The sequence below is a fragment of the Peromyscus californicus genome, unplaced genomic scaffold (assembly GCF_007827085.1).
Source record: "Peromyscus californicus insignis strain IS unplaced genomic scaffold, ASM782708v3 Scaffold_11__1_contigs__length_118956290, whole genome shotgun sequence".
Taxonomy (NCBI): domain Eukaryota; kingdom Metazoa; phylum Chordata; class Mammalia; order Rodentia; family Cricetidae; genus Peromyscus; species Peromyscus californicus.
This window is the reverse complement of record NW_026294402.1, coordinates 42,687,308-42,707,064: the sequence shown is the minus strand read 5'-3', so window position 1 is coordinate 42,707,064 and position 19,757 is coordinate 42,687,308. Positions and strand designations below refer to the sequence as shown.

The 19,757-nt window shown below is 40.6% G+C and overlaps 2 protein-coding genes across 22 annotated transcripts in view; one reads left to right on the top strand and one right to left on the bottom strand.

Annotated features, from left to right (window-relative positions):
• Positions 1 to 9,824, top strand: part of LOC128123219 (NXPE family member 2-like) — a 45,294-nt gene extending 35,470 nt beyond the window's left edge. For both annotated transcript variants that reach the window (XM_052759404.1, XM_052759393.1), the window contains exons 3-6: positions 2,174 to 2,907; positions 6,709 to 6,767; positions 7,803 to 8,018; positions 8,629 to 9,824. In XM_052759404.1, the coding sequence (XP_052615364.1) occupies positions 2,174 to 2,907; positions 6,709 to 6,767; positions 7,803 to 8,018; positions 8,629 to 9,164 (1,545 nt within the window). In that variant the 3' untranslated portion in view covers positions 9,165 to 9,824. The remainder of the gene's footprint in view (positions 1 to 2,173; positions 2,908 to 6,708; positions 6,768 to 7,802; positions 8,019 to 8,628) is intronic.
• The window catches only part of LOC128123226 (NXPE family member 4), a 236,310-nt gene that overhangs the window by 71,922 nt on the left and 144,631 nt on the right, over positions 1 to 19,757 (bottom strand). The gene's annotated exons all lie outside the window — the stretch shown is intronic.

The following is a 19,757-nucleotide window of genomic DNA, read 5'->3' as shown; positions in this document are numbered from 1 at the left end:
GAAAGTATGAAGGAACAGTCAAATGGTAGAAACCAATCAATTGTTCAAGGCTTCAAATATGAACATTAAATTTGTCTTAAAATGTCAAGCAATTTTAGAAAAGAATAATATTTTTCTGTGAGACTGAGAGACTGCCATTGGCAAGATAGTGGGAAAAGGTGCTTGCTGCACCAACTGGACGACCTGAGTTTAATCCCTGAACTGTACTTAAAAGAAGAACGAGGGAACTGACTCCATGAAGTTGTCTTCTGACCTCCACATGCACTGTGCCTCAACTACTCCTCATACACACACCATTATACTAAATTTAAAATGTCAAAGCCCCCCCCCCAAAAAAAACCCAACCCTGAAGGGACTACAAATTAAAATGGCTATCATATGACAATCTGATAGCAACTGAAATAAAAAAATTAAAACTTAAATGAAAAAATTAGATGTGGAAAATAGACAATTTAAAAGAGAAAATATATCAGTAAACAGTATTCAAATAAAAATAAATTTGAAACACAGATATTAGAATAAGTATAATTTTGTACAGTAGCAAAATTCCAACTTCATCTGTTAAATCTTCAAGTAGTTTTGCTGACAATACTCCACAATTAGCCCAAAATATTTAAACTGATAGATTTGGGGAGAGAGATTTAGTCTTCTGAGATATGTGAGGATAACCCCCTTCTCTGGCTGAGTATGCAGTCATCCAAAGTCATTAAACAAAGATGGAGTCTTCATGGTTCTTTCAATTGGGCAGCTAACTGATTCTATGACATATATGATGCCATACAGTTACTTTTCCATAATTACTTTGTACCAGAAAACTATTTGAAAACAGATGAAATAGCATGTTGAGGCTACTAAAAAGCAAAACTCAAATGACCCAGTGGACAAACACAGTAGCTTTCTGACCCTGGCCCCTCTGTGCCATTTCAACCTGCTGTCACAGGAACCTGTTGGGTAAATACACACCTCTGTAGGCAAGCGAGACTCCCAAGACCTGAAAGGATCTGAAATTGGGGGTTACAGTTTCTTTCCATTAATTCATCATTCAGATGCTTACAGTGGCATTTATTGACTGGTAAGTAAATACTTCATTCAATTAAATCTTTCTCTTGGCATTCTAGAAAAAGGTCATTAGCTATAACTCTTCTAATTTGTCTGCTGTAATGACCAATGAGACAGGTGTAGCATGAAAGTTAGTCATATATGTTGCTGGTGACAATTTAAAATTTTACTTTTGGACATATTTGGCAGCTGGGCATGGTGGCTCATGCCTTTAATCCCAGCACCTAGGAGGTAGAGGCAGGTGGATCTCTGTGAGTTTGAGGCCAGGCTGGTCTACAGAGTGAGTTCCAGGATAGCCAAGGCTACACAGAGAAACCCTGTCTCAGAAAAAGAAAGAACGTATTTGGCAGTCAAAAATGTCACCTTCTTTGACTGGTTGGTACTTACTTCAGTAATGTGTGATTGTGTAATTTCATTCCCAGGAACCTACCATAAAAAGGTAATTCTATACACGAAAATCTGGGATATATCTAATCATTATGTACAATGATAAAAAGTAAATATATTATGGCTATCTAATATCATAGGGCCCAAGGCCCATGGTGTTTTCTTGATGGGATAGAACAAACTCAATAAAAATAAAGATCACAAAAATTATTTAGCAAGCTTTAAATAGTTATAGTATAGAGTACAGTTGCAAAAATGTGTTAAGACTATATATTTGGTGCAATTGCAACTTAGTAAAAAATACAAATGAGAGATAACAGAGGGACCATAAAACATACAGTACTATAAAATAAAATTAAAGTGAGAAAATAATCTGACATATTTGCTTTGTTTTCCAGATTTTGTACAATATAGGGAGATGATTTTCATAAAGAAAAGATAGATGAAGGGATAGTAAGGTGACAAAATTTAGATTCAACAATGAAATACATATTTATTATACCTACTTAATTTCAAGCCAATGATTCCGAAAGAAAGCATCTGCTGGCAGCAGTGGTCACACTATGTGAAAATCAATCCCTCTCATTCCCTAACTGAAAGCGAATTAGAATTGATTTCTAACAGGTAATTTTATCATACTGAAAGGTATAAAATGGGTCATACTAATTGATATTGAAAGCAAGCTTTCTTAACTGCTGTTAGTAAATGTGTCCTTTCAATACTTCAGTTTTTGTTTCGCTTTAACAACCCCATCACTCTGAGACAATGGCACATCTTCAAGGAGTTTTTGCACTCCGAAGGGCTTCCGAACACATCAGCCCCAACAGCAGAGGTGGAGCTGATGGTCATGGACATCCTGGAGAAGCTAAACCAGCAGATCCCACCCAGACCCTTTGCCAACCTCAGCACCACCACCAGCGCCAAAGAGAGCACGGCCACCATCCTCAACCCTCGTGGCAAATACTGCATAGGTGACCAGCTGGATGTCCTGCTGGTAGCCAAGGACCACTTTGGTCACAGGAAGGAGTATGGTGGGGACTTCCTGAGAACCAGGATATTCTCCCCAGGCCTGAAAGCAGGTGCTTCTGGAAAGGTGACAGACTTCAACAATGGCACCTACCTTGTCAGCTTCACTCTGTTCTGGGAGGGCCCGGTCTCCCTGTCTATTCTTCTAATGCATTCCAGTGAAGGGGTGTCAGCTCTCTGGAGAGCAAGGAACCAAGGCTATGATAGAATAATCTTTACTGGCCAGTTTCTTAATGGCACCTCCCCTGTTTTCACTAAATGTGGCCTGACCTTAAACACAGATGCCGAGCAGTGTCAATATCTGGATGCTCGGGATAACGAAGCCTTCTATTGCTTGAAGCCTCCAAATGTTCCCTGCGAGGCTCTGACCCACATGAAAACCAAGAATAGTAATGTCTCCTACCTCAGCACTAAGGAACACCTACTTTTCCAGAGGTAAACATGGCTTCAAATTCATTAAGGGCTACCAAAAGATAGACTTTGGATCTGACCAAACTGTTGAATATATTAAATTTGACTAACCAAACTGTCATGTTAGTGTGGACTAAGTCATAATTAGGTCCATCCTCCAGAGGTAGCCCAGCAGGCATCCTGGGTGACCTCTGGGACCCCTGGCTGAAAGGAACACAGCAGTGAAGTGCCTTACACAAGTATATACATCTTGTTTTCCATGGTGGAAGGTAATTCCAGTAACTCTTTTTATGCACCAGTATTGCCTATAATGTATTCATGAAATACTGTCGCACATACTATTAATTAAATGAGTAGGATCATTTCTCGGTTTACTTTACCCTTTAATCCAATCGATCATCAAATCCTATAAATTGTACCTCTGAACTGTCTCCTGAACCCACTCATTTTTGTCTGTCACTGTTGCCTCTCTCTAGGATGAGCTCTCATCAGACTTCAATTAGACTCTGTCAGTGATCTCAGGGGCTGTTCTTTGTGTCCTCCCTCATGTTTCTAAAGCACATATATAATATTAATACGTATCAGCGCTTCTTTGCTTGAAATCATTGCTATGGCCGCACAGCTCTAAAGATGAATTAGGTCTCTAACCTGTTTGCACTCTTCATGCTGTTTTCCTCTCTGTCAATCAAGCTGAACATTTATTTCACAATTTGCATTCCCAAGCCCTGGATTACTTGCTGTTGTTTCCAGGAAGTGTTCTGTGTCACAGCGAGAAGGGCTAGTCCTTTGTTCCAACTGCATGCTGTTCTTTCGCAACATGCCATTATACTGTTCATGTTCTGAGAAGGAAGAATTGTGAGAATGTGTTTTCCATGTCCATGCATCCATTCGTTCAATCAGTCTATAAAGAGCACTTTGTACATCCCACACAGAGTTCTAGGGAGTGGTCATTCTCGTAAGACAAAAAGACAATGGGCAAGTAAGTAAATATGTAGCAGGAATCCCTGGGTAATGGATTCAAAGATGACATTGACATTACTTTAAAATAATAATCGGGTCAGATACTCTCTTCCCCACCATGTCTCCATGATCATGTTTCCCCTTCAATCCTTTCTTCAACTTCATTCCTGTTTCTCCTGATCAAAATCTGAAAAATAAAAACCCCTTTATCTTATTATTTTGGCCAAAGAAGTTGGTCTTTTCCAAATAAAAATTTTACTAGTAAATAATAAAATAAGAGCTGTCTAGAGCAGCAACCCAAACAAAGTAAGGGGCCAAGCCCTGTGAGCAAAGGGGAAAATACTATTCAAGAGTGGGAGGGGCCCAGGGCAAGAGCATGCTGGGGACTTCAGGAACTGGTAGTAAGGCAGGCAGAGCCTCTGAAGTCATCTATGGGGCAGGGAGCCACTGAGGGCCACGGGCTTAGTTCAGTGACATTAAGACCAGCACTCAAGAGGCAGAGCCAGGCGGATCTCGGTGAGTTCGAGGCCAGCCTGGGCTACCAAGTGAGTTCCAGGAAAGGCGCAAAGTTACACAGAGAAACCCTGTCTTGAACAAACAAACAAACAAAAACAAACAAACAAACAAACGAGGGTCTCAGTGACTGTGCTGAATGCAATAACAAGTAAAATGTAACCTGAAAATGACAGAATCATTTTTTTTTCTCAGAAACTTGAATTTTGTGTCCATTAAACCAGATTTAATACTTTCCAGGCTAAACTGATGACTCATTTTAAGAGCCTTCAGGTCCACAGTCTGGGAACTACTGCTGTTAGAAGGCCTTGTTTTCATGATATGTGTCCAGGAGAGCAAACTGGACAGAACAGAATCCTGGAAATTCAAGTTCAAATGTGAGAACTCTTTCTACCTACAAGACTCCCTTTCTCCCCCTTTCCCACTGTTACTTGTTCCTCCCCCACACACCAAAAAAAATGCATGGGATAATCCACACCTTTATCTTCTGGGTCAGGTAAAAGAGACTGGGCCTTTTCAATTTTTTTTTTTTAATTTAAAAAAAATGATCATTAATGGAGCTGGAGGAGATATGGCTTAGCAGTTAAGAGCACTTAATGCTCTTCAGAGGATCTGGATTCATGTTTCAGCACCCACGTGGTGGCTCACAATCATCTAGAACTCCAGATCCAGGGATCCAATGTTATTTTCTGGCCTTCATGGGCACAGATATACATGTAGAAAAAACATGCACACACATAAAATAAAACAAAAATTAAAGTTACAAAGAGAAAAGAAAAAAAGAAAAATGATCATGAGGACACAGGAAGAGGTATTCTTGTCTTGACTATCTCAGAACCATCTCTTCCTCTCAGAGTAGGGGTCATTTGTGTGTCATTTCTGCCTTTCTCACTGGCTACATCTCAACCTTTCTTAAGGTAGACTTCGTTAAGCCTCAGTAGGAAGACCCATCTTGGCATAGTCTCCTGGTTATGCCTCAGAAAATCCAAGGTCCCCAAGTGACTGGCAAATGTATATTAATGTTATAGGCATTTTTCTAAAATGTAATGCTTCCACATGTAATTATTTTAAAAGATACATCAAAATGAATACATTTAAGGAAGCAACACATATTTTAAGACACTATCAAATTTGGCCTTTGGAACCAAACTGACAAGGTGGCCAGGTCTTGTTCTCTTACTATATTTAATCTTACTTGGGCTAGCTGAAGGATAATACATGCTAAGCTGTACGATACATTCTTCTCACTTGACTCCTTTCTTGGGATTTGAGCAATCCTTGAGTGTTGGAAAATGATCCCTGTGTCTTTCTGGGAACTTTCTGCAGTGCTGGTTCTGCACTTCCTACCTTCCCCCAGCTCTGGCTCTGGAGAATCCTACCTTCCACCATTCTTTATAAAATTTGAATTTGATTTCATGAGATACAGTCACCAGTTGAATTGTGATACCTGGAGATGGTGCTTACTAGGCTAGATATTCGGAATATTAGAGCAAACAAGAGTGACCTCATTCCTACTCTCAAGGAGATATCAGACCATGGAAAGGAGACTCCCAGTGGACTTGGGAAGGTGAAAAGGGGGTGAGGAAGAAGCCAGAGAGGTAGATATGTTTAGAAGGCTGTAGGTGGCCTGGTCTTTATTCTATAGACCATTGAGGAAAAGTCATATAAAGGTTTTGTATAGGATAATAAAGTAGGCTGGGCTCAACAAAAGGACTAGAAAGGTAATATAATAAGCTGGGTTAGTGTTTTCAAAGTGATGTCCTTGGATCAGTAGCTTCAGCTTCACCCAAGAAGTGAAAAAAAACCAAGTTCTTGAACTTGACCTGGAACAAGTGAATCAGAAATTCTGAGAGTGAGGCTCTTCAATTGGAGAAGCACTATGCCAGAAAAAGTTTGGTGAGGCCTTGAATTACTACAGGTGGAAAGGTAAAGAACATAGCTGGCATTAGACAGTCATACATGAGTGCCCAACCCTGGAATACTGTGATATGGTGTTGTGGTCTGTATATATTTTGGGCCACATTCTATCTTGGGATTCATGAAGCATCAGGTTGGTCATGCTTGAGAGCTAAAATTGGAGGCTGAGTAGACAGACAGACAGATAGATAGATTTGGTTGATTGCAAATAGATGATAAGTGACACCATGGATTTGCAGATTCCCCCACCATGAATAGAGAAACCATTTTCTAAAATATTGACCCATTTATTTCATCAGAACATCTTAAATGTATAACAATCACAACAACAACCACTTGCAGAGAATTAAGAGTGCTTCACTCCATCTAAACCAGATACTCATTTTTAAAGATCTGGATAGATGTTAGGCTAACTTATTTTCCTATTTCTTGAAGGTTCAACATGGCAGTTGAAGTGATAAAGAATTTGGCCATCAAAGTCTCGCCATGTAACAGTAAGTTCAGTGTGCTCCTGACACTGTATTCACAACTTGCTATTGTAAACAACTGCATTAATTTGAGCCATATTTATTCTGCCTTAAACATTTTGAGCTCTCATTTTCTGGGACAAATGAGCTACCTTGGGTTTTAAAGAAGGAATTTTATTCATGGAAAAATTTTAATTATAAATATATTTATTTTAAGATTTTTTTTGTTTTATGTGCATTGGTTTCTCATCTGCACGTGTGTCTGTGTGAGGGTGTCATATCACCTGTAACTGGAGTTACAGACAGTTGTGAGCTGCCATGTTGGCACTAGGAATTGAACCTAGGTCCTCTAGAAGAGGTTATTTCACTCTGTGTCAAATGGAGAGTTAAAGCTAACTAGTCCACCTACCCAGGTGGAACATTCAGTATGAGTTGATGAAGACAGCCAGGCTATGTCAATAGTGGAGTGTTCAGAACAAGGCAATCATGGTCCTGTTGTTTTTCAGCAGACAGCAGACCACAGTGAGGATGTTATGTTCAGTCTTAGGCACAGTGGAATATTTCAAGTGTTATTATTATTAACCAGAAATCATAATTTTGGCACAAACAGTGTAGGCCTCTTATTTCCCAAGTGTGTTTAAGCTCTTTCATGAGTTAACAGCTTGAGAATAAGGAGACTTGACGTTTCACCAAAGCCAATGTAATTGTTGAAATATTCATCTGGACCTGAGCCCTGTCTACAGTTTCTTCCCAGCTTCAGTTTACTGTCTCACCTCTAAATGGCTCTGGGGACAAGGTAGATCCCAGGAAAATACTGCAAAGGCTCAAGAGAAAAGGGATCCCTGCTCTAAGAGCATCTACCCTGTGAGAGCTTTTTATTCACCCCTTGAACATGATTTTGTTAAATAAATATTTGTAGAAGAAAGGGAGGCCGATCTAGAGAATAAAACAAAGATGGAAGAAAAAGAGGGAGAAGAGGATGAGGGAAGTATTTGCAATATTTCAAGTATTTTCTGATAATAAAAATTACTGAGTCTGGGATTTTTTATTATTTATTGCTAGGGAATGAAATCAAGAAAAAGAAATGTCAAATTGGAATGAAGACTCCTTTCCCTAGTGGCTATATTTTCAAAGGAAGATGGATTTCAACATTTTGCAAACAGAATGAGTTCAGTGAGATGCAAGACATAAATAACTGCTTGACAAGAAAACTGATTTACCTCATGGGTGATTCCACACTGCGTCAATGGGTGTACTACTTACAAAAAGCTGCAAAAAGTATGTTTTATTTTTAATTTGAAATTATAGTCAACTGTTGGGGCATTTTAAATAATAATAATTAGAATTCTTTGTTCTTCTCTGATATTTATTTTATTACTACTGTCAATATGCCAAACTTCTGGCTTTAAGCTGTTTTTATTTTTACAAAAGGTTTATTAATTCTTTTTCTTGACATCTATGGATGTTTTGCCTGCATATATAGTCTGTGTACCATGTGAATGCAGTGCCCATGGGGACCAGAAGAGGTCATCAGATCCCCTGGAATTTGAGTTCCAGTTGGTTAGAAGTGACTATGTTGGTGTTGGGAATCTAATCTGGGTCTTCTGGAAGAACAGCTTTTAACTGCTAAGCCATCTCTCTAGCCCCAGGCTTTAAGTTTTAATAAAAGTTATTATTTAGTTATTTAATCATAGACACTATTTATATATTCTGATACAAATTTCAAAATTTTGTGGAGGTTTTAAGGCATCTGATAAAAATTCTCTGCCTTGTAAAAGTACCATTGTTCAGTTAGAAGTAATCATGGTCAGAGTTTTACAGATTGTGTGCATTTTCAAATTATGCTATTTCTTTTTATTAAGAGATTTGTTGATTTGTTTCCCAACAGCCCTGACATTTTTTGACCTGCATGGAGCTGGGTTATTTCAAACTCATGTTCTTCTGGATATTAAACAACATATTTTGATACAGTGGAAAAAACACAGCCATCCCTTTGTTACTCAAACGTTGTACTCTTTGAAAGATGACAACTATATCCCTCGGGAAATTGACCAGGTGGCAGGAGACAGTCGCACAGCAATTGTTGTTAGTTTGGGCCAACACTTCAGACCCTTTCCCATCAACATTTTCATCCGTAGGGTCATCAATGTCAGAAAGGCCATAGAGAGACTGTTCTTACGAAGCCCAGAGACCAAGGTGATAATTAAGACCGAAAATATCAGAGAAGTAAGTGAAAATGCAGAGATATTCAGTGACTTCCATGGAAACATTCAGAATCTTATTTTAAGGGACATTTTCAGGGACCTTAACGTGGGTATTATTGATGCTTGGGACATGACCATTGCATATTGCAGTGAGAACACCCATCCACCTGACAACGTGGTTGCAGGTCAAGTCGCTATGTTCTTAACCTACATTTGCTAGAGGATCTTAAGGTGCAGAAAACATCTCTAGCCCTTCCTACCCCTGCTCTCTCCAATCTCATATGTACTGCACAGACAATGCAATCAAATTTATGAAGAAAGGAATATTGAGAATTATAGTTAAGTGTACATAACATGAAATTTACCATTCAAACCATTTTCAATCCTATAACTCAGTGGTGCTAATGAAGTCCTATGTCACACCACCATCATTTTAATCCATTTTGAACAATTTTCTTCATCCCAAATAGAAATAGCAAACCTATTTATTAAATAACCACTCACCACTTCCCCGACCCACAGCCCCTGGCATCTACAACTATATTTTCTTCCCCTATGAATTTGACTGTTTTAGACATCTCATATAAATGAAATAATAAAATTCATGTGAATTCATGTCTGGATTATTTTACTTGACACAATGTCTTTAAGGTTCACCCATATCAAATGTACGCGGATGTCCTCCTTTTTAAAGAGTGAATATCATTTCTCTCTATGTATGTACTGCACTTCGTTTATCTGTTTATTTGTTGATGAACATTTAGTTTGTTTTTGTCTTTTGGGCATTGTATATCATGACGCTGTGAAGAGGCATGCACATTGAAAGGCGTGTTTCCACTTCTAAGCTTGATGTTTAAATAGTAAATCATCATTATCCATTTCTTATTTTTTAAAGTGTCTTTTTATTATTTATGTATTGGTGTATTGGTGAGTGTGTCTGTTAGTAATGTCAGGTATGTTCGAGGATGCCTGCAAAAGCCAGAAAGGGCTTCTGTGGAGCTGGAGTTACAGGTTGTGACTTGCCCAATGTGGGTGCTGGGAACTGAACTCTGGTCCTCTGAAAGAGTGGAAAGTGCTCCTAACCATTGAGCTACCCCTCCAGCCAACATTATCCTAACTTTAAAGGAAGGTGCAGTCCAGAAACACATAGCTTAAGTGATCTGATCAGAGAAAATGTAATGCATAGAAGAAAAAATTTCAGGACCACAATAGTAGTCTTCTTGCTTAGAAAAATTCCTTAAGATTTGATAAGCAGTTGTTCGACTCCACTGTAGTTCTACAGCCACAGTCCAAATCCTGCAAACTCACTGAACAAAAACCAGCTTTGATTCTGATTCTAGCTGACCCAAGAAGTGTGATATGGGAGTCCTTCCAGGGACCTCAAAAGACTTCATAAGCTTCACCCTAGAGACTTTCTCTTGACAGAAAACACAGTTATCTACTTCTCAAGACTTGGTATATTTTTATTAAGGATAATTCCCAAGTTTGGGTTGTGTTTGTGTGTGAAAAGAAGTAAAACTATAATGTTATTACATTAACACAATGGTCCGGTCATACATCTTTGGACTAGACTCGAAACAAGTGACAATAAAAATACAAAAATCAAATTTTCTTTCTTTCAGATTGATTTTATTTTTAATTGTGTGGGTGGGTGTATGGGTGTGTACATATAATCACAAGTGCCAAGGAAGCCAGAAAAGAGTGTTATATCCTCTGGAGCCGGAATTACAGGTGGGCGTAAGCTGCCTAATGTTAGACTAGGAACTAATCTCAGGTCCTCTGGGTCTTGTCCTTTCTTTTTCCCGTGTGTGTGTGTGTGTGTGTGTGTGTGTGTGTGTGTGTGTGTGTGTGTGTGTGTAAAAGGGCAACCTTGGATGTCTGTCAGGTGTCTTCCATTTTCTGCTTTCAATATGGTTGAGGTTCCAATCTCTGCTTTACCATCACTGGAATTGTAAGCATATATCACTACACCATTAAAACAAGGATTCCGAGGAATGGAACTCAGGTCCTCACACTTGCAAAACATGCACTTTACTAACTAAGCATCTCCCAAGGCCCTCAAAACTTACTCTTGAATTGAGCTCCTGATAGGTTCTCATTCTTCCCCTAGGGAGCTTCGATAGAAACCTTGTTGCTCTTCCAAACATCATGTCATTAGTTGTTTACGTTTCCATCTTCACACACATGCTCAAATTCCTTCATTGGAGTTTTGGTGTGATTTGGTTTCTAGTCTCCTTACTCTGTTTCTTCAAATGCAACGGAGTTTCCTTAAATTACTCACAACAGGCTTTCTACAGACCCCAGTTCTCACCGAACAGCCTGCATCCTCTAGTTTTAGTCCTCCCTGAATAACTACTACTTCTCTCCCTCTGCAGCTGTGCTGTATCACATGATAGACATAGTCACATGTCATTGTTGAGATTAAAACTCAATTCAGTTGTTCTTTAGGAGCCCTGGTCACATTCCGGGGAATCAATACCCACAGCAGTAAGGGATCCTGTACCACAGCGGTGTTTGCTTAAATTTTTCTTTAGATGGTGTTTTTCATATTTTGTTAGAATATTTGAGTGTTTTTCAAAAACAAATCCAGTGTGATCTGAGGAAAGGGCTCATTTGGGAGGTTGCTTGACTAACAGGCATGAGGTCCTGTTCTGATCAGAAACACCACGTAAGCTGGCCATGGTGGCACATGCGTGTAATCCCAGCATTCAGGAGATGGCAGCAGTAAGGTCAGGAGTGTAAAGTCATCCTTGGCTACATAGCAAGTTTGAGGACAGCCTGGGCTATAAGACCCTGCTGTATCAGTCAATCAATTAATCAATATAGTGATAGTTCAAATTTTTTATACTGAATTTAAAAAAAGCTATCAGATGTTGGTGGAAAACTCTTGACTTTTAAGTCATTTACTTATTTATTCTTTTAAAAGAAATCCTTGGCTCTAAATAGCTCATAGTGTTCTACCCTTGAAGTGATAGCTTTACATTACAGTAGATATTGATTATGCTGTTAACATATAATGACTTGAGCAAGTCATTTGAATTCATAGAAATACCCTTTACTGTTATTAGCAAGCTTTTTTTGAAAACCCATTTCTGCACAATGGAGTGAAACGAAACTAGAAATCAATAGCAGAAGGGAAAAACATCTCATGCCATGTAGAAGTTAACAGTGTCCTTTTAAAGAACTGGTGGGTCAAAGAGGCATACGCAGGGGGATTTTCAAACTATCTGAGACAAAGAGGGAGCCCCATCAGGTCAAGTGTATGGAGCAGAAGGAGAGCCGTAGTAAAAGGGAGGTCCTAGAAGGAAATGTGACAGTCAACCACCTGACTCCACACCTCAAAGAACTAGACAAAGAAGAAACTAACCCTAAGTAGGCAGAAGGAGAGGGAAATAGTTTAAGAGAGAGATCAAGGAGATAGAGTGTAGAATAAACATAACAAAAAGCTCAAAAAAGTAAATTGCTTTTGTTGAAAATGTAAAACAACAACAACAAAAACCTTCTAAAGGACAGGAGAGAGAGAGGGGGGAGAGGGAGAGAGAGAGAGAGAGAGAGAGAGAGAGAGAGAGAGAGAGAGAGAGAGAGGAGAGTGCGCTAAAATTAGAAATGGAAAAGAGTACATTAGAACTGATGTCCCAGAAATAAGGCCTATAAAGGATGACTACAAACAGTTATGTTCTGGAGCTCAGTGATAAGGGCTGTGGATGCTCTTGTAGAGCACCCAGGTTCAATTCCAAGCACCCACATGGAGACTCACAACCATCTGTAACTCCAGTTCAGGGGATCTGATTCCTCCTTCTGGCCTCTGTAGGCATCAGGCACATCCATGGTGTATCTTCACACAGACAGCCAAAACACTCATACACATAAATAAAACCTTTAAAGAATGATTATTTAAAATCAGTTATGTACTAGTGAATTCTATAACTCCGAGAAAGTTGAGAAATTTCTGAAAATACACAACCTATAAAGGTTAAATCATGAAGAAATAAAAACTTCCAAAACACTTGTAACTGGAAGGGCAGTGAGACTTGCGCATAAACAAATGTTAGGACTAGCTGGTTTCACAGGAAAACCCGCCAAACATTGAGAGGACGAACATCAATTCTTCTCAAATTCTTCCAATGAACAGAAGAGGAAGAGGCACCCCCAAACTCACTTCAGGGGGCTAGCTTTACCCAGATACAAAGCCAGACAGGTTCTCAACAGGGGGAGGAAACTAGCAGCCATTCCCCCCCCCCCCCCCCCCCCCCCGCACACATATTCAAAACCCTTTGGGTGTTTCCTAGAAAACTGAGTTCAGCAACTCATTAAATGGACCACACCGCCAGGTGGTGGTGGTGGTGGTGGTGGTGGTGGTGGTGGCGCACGCCTTTAATCCCAGCACTCAGGAGGCAGAGGCAGGCGAATCTCTGTGAGTTGGAGGCCAGCCTGGTCTACAGAGTGAGATCCAGGACAGGCTCCAAAACTATACAAAAAAAAAAAAAAAAGGACCACACACCATAAGGAAGAAAGGGGGAGGAGGGTTATGCTTGGACAGGAAGATGATTAAACCTATGAAAGTCAGTCAGCTTTTGGGGGCACCTTGTTAACAGACCAGAGGACAAAGGGACAGGATGCATTTCAACAGACAAGGAGCAAGCACTTGACAAAGTCAACATCCCTTTTCGAGAAAAACATTCCAGTTCTTAACAGTAGGAAGTCACCTCAAGGAAGCAGGATGAAAAACGTCATGGAAAAATTATGCTCAGTTGAAAAGAACTCAAAGTTCAGTTTCTAAAGCCAGGAACAACACAGAAATTGTTGAACTTCACAGACACTGTTACATTAACAGAGTACTACTAGTTTTAGTAAGAGAAATTAGGAAGGAAAAAGAAATACCAGACCGCAGAAAAAGAAGCGAATAAGGCTGTCATTGGTTAGTGAAGACACTGTTTTATATTTAGAAAATCCTGAAGATTCTGAAAAACACTGATAAGAACTAATAAAGTTAGACAAAAACTACTTTAAGGGTAAGACCCTATGAAACCGCCCCTTCTCCTGTTAGCATGCTTATTAATATTGCCATTGTTTGGGTCTTGTTTAGGTATCACGGGTGTAACTTCCCCACCATTTCTAGGAGACACAATCTCATATTAGACTTCCTAGTCCTCTGGCTCTTATAATCTTTCTTCCCACCTCTTCCCACCATGTTCCCTGAGTCTTAGGTGGAGGAGCCATGTTGTTGATGTAGCAGTTGGGGCTAGGTACTGTGTGGTCACTTGTCTCATCGGAGATAGGTCAAATTTCTCAGGTGCTAATTTGCCACGAGTCTGCCTTTGAATGGTGTGATCCTTCTATCTGCTCCTGTGGAGTTTCTAATACAGGGGGGTTATTGCGGATTTCTTTGGTGGCAGAATCGAGATCCTCAGAGGTTTCAGTCAATGGTTGCTTAGACCCATTGCTCTCTGGGCCTTTGGTGAGGTGGAGTCGTGATGGAGCAAGAGTATGTAGTCCAGAAAGCTGCCGCCCCTCTGGAGGGGGGTCCCAGTATCTCCTTCAAGAGCATAGCCCCCCTGTCACCTTCCATTAGGCCCAACTCCTGAAAGAAGTTCCACCACCTCCCTGGAGAGCCACAAGTTGGGGGCTACATTTTCAAGATGGAAATAACCAGGCTTTTAGAGGACATTCTAGATACGAACTACAGCAAATGGATTAAAAAAAGACCAACAGAATGAACGGATTATCCTCCAAAGAAGACATACAAATGGACCACAAACACATGAAAAGGCGCTCAAAACCACTAGTCACGAGGGAAACGTGTTTCGGTACCACAATGAGATGGCCCTCTTACCCATCCAGATGGCTGCTATGGAAAGAGCAGATGTGTGTGAGGATGTGATGTGGAGGCCCTTGTGCATTGTTGGTAAGAATGGAAAACAGTGCCGCCATTGGGAAAAATGGAGATTCCTTTAAAAATTAAAGTAAAACGTCTTTATGATATTGCGAACTCTGCATTCCTATTCAGAAGAATTCAATGCAAGGTCTCAAGGTGCTTGTGAGACTTGTGAGACCAGTAAGGGGAACTACCTCTCCCTGGTACTGAGCAGGCAGGCATTAAGCACTGTTAAAAGTCCTGTTAGTGTTCATGGTACATTGTTTATGTATGGCAAACTCTTCTGTTCATGTTCATTTTCCTGTAATAACAAGAACATCGAAGGATGGGCAGTTCGAGTCTCCTATCTTGCCTTTGGTACCTTGAGCAAATGAATTGTCAGTCAAATGGCGGGACTACCACCATGACAGCCCCAGATATCTGGAACATTGTGGACACCTTGAGAAAACTACCTAGCAATCACAGCTGTTTGTCCCAGCTCCGGAAATCACCACTTCAGCCAGGGCCATCAGAAATCCCTTATGTCAGACTTAGTATCGCCAACCTTTGAAACCTCGATGATATACAGTCACTTCCAACTAGATCAGAAGGGAGCACTTTCCCTGGTTGGCTGAAAGGGAATGAGCATAAGTGGTGCTAAAAAGGCAAAGCTGTGATTGGTCAAAATATTAATCTTGATGACTGTGGCTGATTCTAAGAGACACGACTGTGATGGTCTAAAACAAGCGGCTGCAGTTTGGCTGTGATACAAGCAGGCTGCTTGGGCTCTAAAGGAGTCAGCCGAGAGACTCTCTCTAGTGTTCACCTTCCCTGGTGTCGTAGCATCAGGCTCGATAAAAGGCTCCTCTCCAAGTGATCTTTTCTCGCTCACTTTCAGTAGTGTGGGCACAGAGAGAAAGAAGTGGCAGGGATAGCAGAGTGACGGGGTTAGCGGAGAGACTTATGGGAGCTCTACCGGATAGCTAGCTGAAGAGGAAGCAGTTGAACCATTCAAGAGTGGCCAGAGTAGGAAGCAGGGCCATGGAGAGCGCGTGGAAAGCTGAGACTGAAGCTGAGTAAAAGGCTACAAGGAGCCAGAGAGGAGAGACTGCAGGCCATGGCCACTTGAAAGTTATAAAAAGCCTTCAAGTCTTTAGGACCGAGGGTTTCAGACTTTAGGCTAAAACCTGTAGCACTGGCCAGTGTTAAGGCCTAAGGAATCCCTGTGTTCTAGACCTGCACATGACCTGTAACACTGGCTGCCACCTAGAGCCGAGGACTGCTGATACCTAGAGCTACTTGGAAGCCATGATACTGGCTGAAGAACTCAACTTCCTACACCTACACTGAAGCTTTAACACTGTTAAATCTCAGGGTCCTGCCACCAAGGCCCGGAAAACACGCTTTAGCAGAGCAGTGGCTTTGGTGTGTCTAAGGATGGTATAAAAACCATTGATAGCTTTAGTCCTTTGTAGATGATAAACATGAGGGGATGTGACACAGAGCGCTGTTCCCACCTGCCCGTTGTTGCTGTTCATTGCGGCCAAACACAAAGAAGCTGAGTGTTGCCTGAGAAGAGAACATGAAGAGCTCCTTGCCCACCCATCATTTGTGTTTACTCTGTATATATCTCTCTACATAGTAGAATATTATTTTAACTATGTAAAGATGTGTTTCATTTGTTTATGCTGCCTTTGTTAATGATGTGTTGCATTTGTTTATGCTGCATTTGTATAATTATGTAAAGATGTGTTGCATTTGTTTCATCTTGCCAATAAAAAGCTGAATGGTCAATAGCTAGGCAGGTGAGGGATAGGCGGGGCTGGTAGTCAGTGAGATTAAGTAGGAGGAGAAATTTAGGAAGAGAGGAGATGAAGGAGGAGAATGAGTGGGACATACTTGGGGCCAGAAGCCAGGCAGCTGCTAGCCAAATATGAGACACAGGAAAGTAAGACAGACAGACAGACAGAAAGAAAGAAAGAAAGAAAGAAAGAAAGAAAGAAAGAAAGAAGGAAGGAAAGAAAGAAAGAAAGAAAGAAAGAAAGAAAAGTAAAAAGCCTTGAGGCAAAATGTAGATGAAGAGAAACAGGATAATTTCAGTTATAAGAGCTAGCAAGAAATAAGAGCTAAGATAAGTCCAAGCATTCAAAACTAATAAGAAGTCTCCATGTCATGATTTGGGAGCTGGTTGGTGGCTAAAAGAAAGCCTGTTACATATCTGAATATCTATATCTATATCTATATCTATATCTATATCTATATCTATATATATATGCAGAATATTATGCAGTCCTTAAAAAGGACAATGTATATATAGATGAACACTGATATTAAGCTCAGCAAATACATACAAAAATATGTATTGTATGGTTTCACACTTCTGAACTAGTTATAGCAATCAAAAATTATAGGAACAGGAAGTAGGAAGAAGGTGTTACTGGGAGGATACAGGAAGCAGGAAGAAAGTATTACTGGAAGGATACAGGAAGCAGGAAGAAGGTATTACTGGAAGGATACAGGAAGCAGGAAGAAGGTATTATGGGAGGAGATACAGGAAGCAGGAAGAAGGTATTACTAGGGGGATACAGGAAGTAGGAAGAAGGTATTACTGGGAAGATACAGGAAGTAGGAGGAAGGTATTACTGGGGGGATACAGGAAGTAGGAAGAAGGTATTACTGGGTGGATACAGGAAGTAGGAAGAAGGTATTACTGGGGGGATACAGGAAGTAGGAAGAAGGTATTACTGGGGAGATACAGGAAGTAGGAAGAAGGTATTACTGGGGGGATATAGGAAGTAGGAAGAAGGTATTACTGGGGGGATATAGGAAGTAGGAAGAAGGTATTACTGGGGGGATACAGGAAGTAGGAAGAAGGTAATTACTGTGGGGATACAGGAAGTAGGAAGAAGGTATTACTGGGAGGATACAGGAAGCAAGAAGAAGGTATTACTGGGGGGGGATACAGGAAGTAGGAAGAAGGTATTACTGGGAGGATACAGGAAGTAGGAAGAAGGTATTACTGGGGGGATACAGGAAGTAGGAAGAAGGTATTACTGGGGGGATACAGGAAGTAGGAAGAAGGTATTACTGGGGGGATACAGGAAGTAGGAAGAAGGTATTACTGGGGAGATACAGGAAGTAGGAAGAAGGTATTACTGGGGGGATATAGGAAGTAGGAAGAAGGTATTACTGGGGGGATATAGGAAGTAGGAAGAAGGTAATTACTGTGGGGATACAGGAAGTAGGAAGAAGGTATTACTGGGGAGATACAGGAAGAAGGTATTGCTGGGAGGAGGTCCAAATACTCTCTGGGTATAGAGCTTCAGCATTGTAAGAGGAGAAAGTTCTGGAGACTGATGCTGCAATAACATAAACTTACTTAATAGCACTGGACAGCAGTTAGAAATGGTTGAGATGACACATTTAATGTTGTATGTCTTACTATAATAATAAAGAATTAGTCTCAAACACGGTTTTGCTTTGTAGCAGACAAACCTAAATGCAGAAATCGAGTGTGTTGTTTCTCTGTCTAGCCCACTGAAGTCAAGTGGCTTTAGTTGCTCAGTGACTGTTGACAACCTGACACTTTCACTCCCATTAGCTTCGGGTAATTTAAACTGAGGCGTTCCCTGATGATAAAGGAACATAGGCATTTGCATTCAGGTACACATCTTCGCTGGACACGCAGCTGCTGTAGTGGTAGAACAATCCCAGTGTCCCTTTTCAGTCTACTCCACGGATCGCAAAGTAACTTACATGAAAATTCTTGTACAGTAGAACTTTTCAGTGACAGCTGAATGCAAAAAAGCCAGCAAGCACTTCAAACTCTTTTACATGCTGCATGGGAATCAGGAATTCCTTCATGCACTGAATATCAATCATTTCCACCATATGAAGCAAATATGTTCTAGTCCACACACTTTCATTCACTTTATATGCCATGGACGTTATGTTTGTGTAACAGTATAATTTGATACCAGAATTTTATGGGAGTTCCTTCTGATGTAACATTAACGGTATGTGTCATTGTCTTTCTGTGGGCCAGTGGTTTCAGTGGTTGTATCTTTCCCCATCGTCATGAATGCAAGGGCAAATAATACTTGGGGAATTGCAGTCTTTTTTTATTTTACTTGATATATAAAATTCATCGTTTTGTACTGGCAGACAATATCTTGTCCTTGCTCTGGAGAAAGGCAAATTGCTTCAGCAGAGCAGTGGCTGTCGTTTGTCTAACGATGATATAAAAACGGTTGATAGCTTTAGTCCTCTGTAGATGATAAAGCTCTCATACAGAGATAGAGATCTGCCTCCCACCAGCCGAAAGAGGATGGCAAGCCCTGACTTAGCTCATCAGCAAGGAGACAGAGAAGCTGAGGGATGCTGTGTGCCGATGTGTGCTGATGCTTAACAGACATTGTCAGGCTTCTTTCCTGCCGCACGTCTTAGCATGGGAGTTTTCTTTTGGCTTCCCTTTTCAGAAAGATTTGTTGCTTGTGGCAGAAGAAGGGTTATATGAACCCCATGACTTGGGATTCCAGAGCAACAGAACTCTCTCGTCACGCATAAATATAGATAAAAGTCACAGGGAAAGACTGACTTTCCCAGTCTGGGTCACATGTCCATGTTGGAGCCAGGGACCACTGGCCAGGGGGATGGATTATTTTGATTATCAAGCCTAGACCATATGCACACCCTGTGGCCAGACTTAATCGCCAAAAGCGAAGGGAGGAATGTAGATGCAAAGTATTTTTCTTCTTCTGTACGAGCTACTGGGTAAAGTTTTACAAGAACAATACCTAAGGGGCAAGTAGATTAAGTGCCCAAGAAGATTTATTTGTTGGATTTGTGGTTGTTCTGCACTTTTTCATTTTTCTTAGTTGCACAAAGCCACCACACTTAATATTTGATTTGAAAAGAGACTCTTTACAGTTAAAGTTAGAGTTGAATTAATGTTTCCAG